Source organism: Egretta garzetta, unplaced genomic scaffold, assembly GCF_000687185.1.
Source record: "Egretta garzetta isolate BGI_Z169 unplaced genomic scaffold, ASM68718v1 scaffold202, whole genome shotgun sequence".
NCBI lineage: Eukaryota > Metazoa > Chordata > Aves > Pelecaniformes > Ardeidae > Egretta > Egretta garzetta.
Genome location: NW_009258891.1, coordinates 824,730 through 829,690, shown reverse-complemented (window position 1 = coordinate 829,690; position 4,961 = coordinate 824,730). Strand labels below are relative to the sequence as shown.

Genomic DNA, 4,961 nt, shown 5'->3' with positions numbered 1-4,961 from the left:
GGACCTGCCGCTCCGAGGGCACCCCCAGCTGGTACATGCACGGCGAGCGGGCGCACTACTCGCACACCATGCCCATGCGCAGCCCCAGCAAGCTGAGCCACATCTCCCGCCTGGAGCTGGTCGAGGCACTGGACACCGACGACGTGGAGCTGAAGTCGGGCTACATGAGCGACAGCGATCTGATGGGGAAGACACTGACAGAGGATGATGACATCACCACAGGGTAAGTGCCCACGCCGGGGCTCATGCACGGACCAGGGCTCTCCTGGAGGTTTCACTACCTCCTGTTCGGCTGGTGGTAGAGGGGGCACCGGGCGCAGCAGGGATGGATGGAGGAGCACATAGGTCACGGCCAGTCCGACTGGGTGGATCGTGTCTCCGCATCCCAGGAGATGCTTCCCCACTGCCGAGGCAGTGTAGCCCTTGCAGTGCTGGTGGTGTTGGGCCAGCTGAGGCTTCTGGGGGCCAGCAAGCCCATGAGCAGGGGTGTACTGCTCTACGGCGTGCAGGGAGCATCCAGCTTGATCTGGGTATTCCCAGAGCTGAGAAAAGCGCATGGTGTGTGGCTGCGGGAGCCCCGAGCCAGAGCCCTGCTGGTGTAAATACTTCTGCTTTCAGAAGCGCTCTCCCAGTTTACACCAGTGGGTCTGAGCTGCTGCCTCTGACCCTGGCACTGTGGGGATGTTCTGTGTCCAGCTGGGAGTACTGGTGGCTCGTGGTGGGACAGGCTGGGTCAGGTCTCAGCACCGCAGCCAGAGCCGGGCACTGAGGTGTCATTGCTGAAGGGTGGCACCATGGTGGAGCAGGGTGTGCTACTGAGTGGGGTCCCCTCCTTCTGGGACCCCCGTCAGCCTCTGTCCCTCCACCCATGGCGCAAGGGGCATCTCCTGCCAGATGGGCACAACCCAGCACACCCAGGGCTCGCATTTTCTTTCCAGATGCATCCAGCTCCCGCTGCGCTGTTGAGGTGCCCCTGGCTCTGGCAAGGGTCCAGGGTTTCAGCATGTTGGAGGTTTCCTGTTTCAGCACAAGAGAAAATAAATAACTCCCGCATGTGAGTTGTCCCAGAGCAGGAGGAGGTATTTGGCCTCCTGACAGTGCTGCTCCAGCCCTCCTGGGGTGGCCGTAGTCACGTCGGCTCATGGCAGGATAGAGCACAGCCCATGGCTTCACACCCATCCTGGGGGCCAGCGCTCCCCAGACGTGGCCCGGAGGCAGATGGTACAGTTGGAGGGGACACACACCAAGGGGTGCCTGTGCTGGCCTCTGCCCTTGTGATGCTCCAGCTCGGGGTGAGAGTGTCCATGGCACCACGGATGTCAGAGCCATCCTCCCCACAGACACGTGGGGGGCTGCCCTGTGCTTGTGAACAGGGGTGCCTTGTGCTGGCTGAGCGTGGACCCCTCCTGGGGACCGTAACCTATCGCTTGGCAGCCAGAGGTGGCACATCACCACCTCTGCCACTGGACTGCGGGGTGTGATGGACAATGGGGTGGCTTTGGGCCATCCTGGATGGCTGGGGCCACGGCAGGTCTGGCTGTGGGGATGAAGGGCTCCACTGCTCCCTGTCTACCTCCTTGTTTCACCTCGGAGCTGCTCGTGCAGGCGGATAACCTTGGGGTGTCCTTGGCTGTGGAGGCAGCGCTGGGAGGGGTGAGCTGGAGCAGCACTTCATCTCTATCAGCCACTGAGCAGGCAGAATGCAGGCAGGGTCAGTGCTGGCAGGACCCTCCCCTGGTGGGACCCTCCTTGGGCTCAGCCTTGCTGAGGATCTGCTTCTCTTTCCGGGAATGGCCAAGCTTTGGGAAAGTGTGGCTGAGCCTCCTGCAAGGCCCTGGCAGCACCACAGTCCCCCAGTGTAGGTGAGGTTTTCAGCGCCACGGCAAGCTGGGCCAGCACCACCACGGCTGGGTGCCACAGTCCCTGTTCCTGTGCTGAGTCCCCAGTGTGATGCCCTGGATGTGCTCTGAGGGAAATCCCTGGTGTCCTGCTGGTGGGTACAGAGGCACTGTGCTGGGTGCTCTGTGCTGGGTACCGCTCCCCAGGGGTGGGTGCAGGAGGGCAGCCGGGGCAGCACAGGGCTCTCTTATCTGCAGGGAAATGTCCTGGGGGTCAGTCACATCACTGGGGTGTTGCCAGCACACAGGGCCTTGTGGTGACATAGTCACAGCTTCATCTCCCGTGGCCCCTCAGCAGGACTCGGCAGGGGATTCCCCCAGAGTGGGCAGCATGGCAGGGCCTCTGTCCCCAGGGGACGTCCCTGGCTGGGTGCTGGGGGACACCAGGGTGCCCTGCCCAAGAGCCTGGGTGCTGGGTGCAGAGCCAGGGCAGGGGAGCAGAGGCATCCCCTCCTCCCCAGAGCCGACTGGGGTAAGAAGCTGCCTTGCTGACCGGGAGCACTCATCCAGCAGAGCCCCTCATCCCGCCTCCTCGGCTGGCTCTGACCTAGAAAGCAAATAGTGCCCCAGGCCCCATCTCCCCGTGCCGCTAATGCACCGGGCAGGAGCCGAGTGCTGCAGATGGGGCCATCAGCCCCCGAGCCCGGGCCGCTGGGCCAGTGCCTGCCTGCACCGCGCCGGCGCACACCCAGGCTTGTAGGGCAGTAGGTCAGAGCCAGCTCGGAGGACGCAGCAGCACATCCCCCTCGGAGACGTGCAGGGCTGTGGGATGGGACCTGACATCCCCATGGCGTGCTGGGGGAGCAGCCTGGAAGGAGAGAGGGCCAAGGTATGTGAGGCATGGCCGGGGCATGGGCACTGTCCATGGGGGGGATTGGGACGAATTCAGCAGGGTGGTGGTTGGGGTGAGCCCAGCTGAGAAGTAGCGGGGCTCCCGGGACCCAGCTCAGAGAGGGGGTGGGATGATCAGGTCTGGCGGTGAGAGCAGGGATCGACTGGGGACACCCCCAGTGCCCAGAAGTGTTTCTGTATCAGCTGAATGTGCCGGCATCCTGGCTCCTCCCCCAGCCGTGCCCGCTGGCCTGCATCCGTCAGGCCGGCACTCGCAGCTCCCCTCCACCAGCAGCCTGCTGCCGGTTTTGGGGGGCAGAAAGCTCTGGCTTTGCCCTCCCTGTTTCGCAGCGAGGCCCTTCTTTTGTTCCTGGTGTCACCGTATCCTCCTCGTGCTCTGCAGCAGGGCAGCCCTTGGCCGGCAGGAACCCAGCACAGCCTGGGCTGGGAGCAGCCCCACCGGGATGTGCCCACGCTGCTGCCGGCACCGTGGTGCCTGACGGGCCTGGCGCAGGCAGCGAGCTCTGCTTAACACGGCAGCGCTTGCTGGGGGGGGGCTGCTCTCCTGCCCTGTCCTGCCTGTCCTTGGGGCCTGGGCAGGGCACAGGCAGGGACAGCACCAACCCCTGGGCTGTTTCCCCAGCACTGAAAGATCTTCGCTCCCTTGGCCTCTGTCGAGTCACGTTTCCACCTGGCATTGCTCAGCGTGCCACTCGCTGTTCCCTGCCCCTGGAGAGGTGCAGTGCTGCCAGTGAGGCTTTCCCACCCTGGCCAGGCTGGGGATGTTTCCCAGACCCTGGAGGGTCACCCCTCCAAGGTCACCCCACCGGGGGATCCACCAGTGTGCGGCCACCCACTGCCGAGGGACCTCCGTGGCTGTATGGCCACAGCGTGGTGCTGGGGCCGTGATGCAGCAGCGTGGGCGCCTTCGTGTGCAGACCTGCGCATGAATCAGGCGGCGGAGGAGGCGGGGAGCACCTGAGCGGGGATGTTCAAGCCAGGTTTTGCCCGGTTTTGTCCCGGCCACATCCTGCGTGTCCGAGCGTTCCCACCTCTTCCACGTGGAGCTGCCGTTCCTCTGGCAGTGTAGCGCGGCTGCATCTTGGTGCATCTCCCTCCAGACTGTGTGTGCTTGGGGACCTGATGTGAGCAGCTCTGGCGGGTCCTGAGTGCTGGCACGGGAACGGGTGAGCGTGCATCACCCCTGGGTGTTCCCTGGAGCCATCCAGGAGGTGGTGAGGAGCGGGTGGGGTGCTGCGAGGCTTTGCTGCGGTCGGGAGCTGGAGGGGTGCGCTGGCAGGGCAGCGCAGGCACCGGGTGGGGGTCGAAGGGACCTGCTCTGTGGCCTTGGCTGTGCTTCAGTTTCCCTCGGTCCACCCTGCCGACTGCGAGCGGGTCGGGGCAGGGCATACCCAGGTCATGGCAAGCAGAGCTGCTCTCGGTGGGGTTTGCGGGGTGCAGAGGAGGAGGAGCACCTCCCCCGGCAAGGTGACCTATGGGGACACGAAACCTCAGCTCAGCCGTGCACCCTGAGATGGTGCTTGTGGGACGGGCAGCTCCCCAGGTGAGGCCCCCAGGGACAAACTGGGACAAACTGGCTCAATCCCTGGAGCTGCTCAAATACCCTGCGGGGGCAGAGCATGGGTGCTCCTGACATCCCCAAGCACAGGGCCAGGAGTGCGGAGAGGGACTGAGCGGGGCTGGCTGCTGAGTCAGCGCCTTCTTGCTGCGGTGGCTGCGGGAGCGCTGATGATGTGTGTGTGCTGCAGGGCCTCGGGCGTGCAGGCATCGCTCCGGAGCTGATCCCCGAGGCTGTGCACGTCCACTGGGGCTTTCAATGCTCTGGGGGAGTCCTCATGCAACCCCAGGACCGCTGTGATTTGGGGGTGTCCTTGGAGGCCTTGTTTTTTGAAGGTAGCATTGCATCCCACCGCAGTGGTGGCAGCATCTGCACCCCTGTGAGCCGGGTACTGCCCTGACTGTTCGCAGGCATGAAATGGAGCAATGGCAGCAGGCTTTGGCATCAGGACCAGGGGGCACCGCGCGGCTCAGGAATCAGCACGTGTGTCCAGCTCACAGTACACCCCGGGCGCCGTCCCATGCCAGTGCGATGGTGCTGCTGGCAGGCGGGTGCTGCAGAGCCTGTGGTCCCCTCCGGCAGGGCTGGGGGCTGCCAGCAGCTTTCCTCTGGGGGGGATGCCCCCGAGCTGGCCCCCGCCGGGCCCCGGCTGG

General features: G+C 64.8%; 1 protein-coding gene across 1 annotated transcript in view; it reads left to right on the top strand.

Annotated features, from left to right (window-relative positions):
- The first annotated feature begins 6 nt into the window (after positions 1-6).
- The window catches only part of NAV1 (neuron navigator 1), a 34,027-nt gene continuing 29,072 nt past the window's right edge, over positions 7-4,961 (top strand). Inside the window, 1 exon segment of the mRNA XM_035889705.1 lies at positions 7-223. Coding sequence (XP_035745598.1) covers positions 36-223 — 188 coding nt within the window. The 5' untranslated portion in view covers positions 7-35.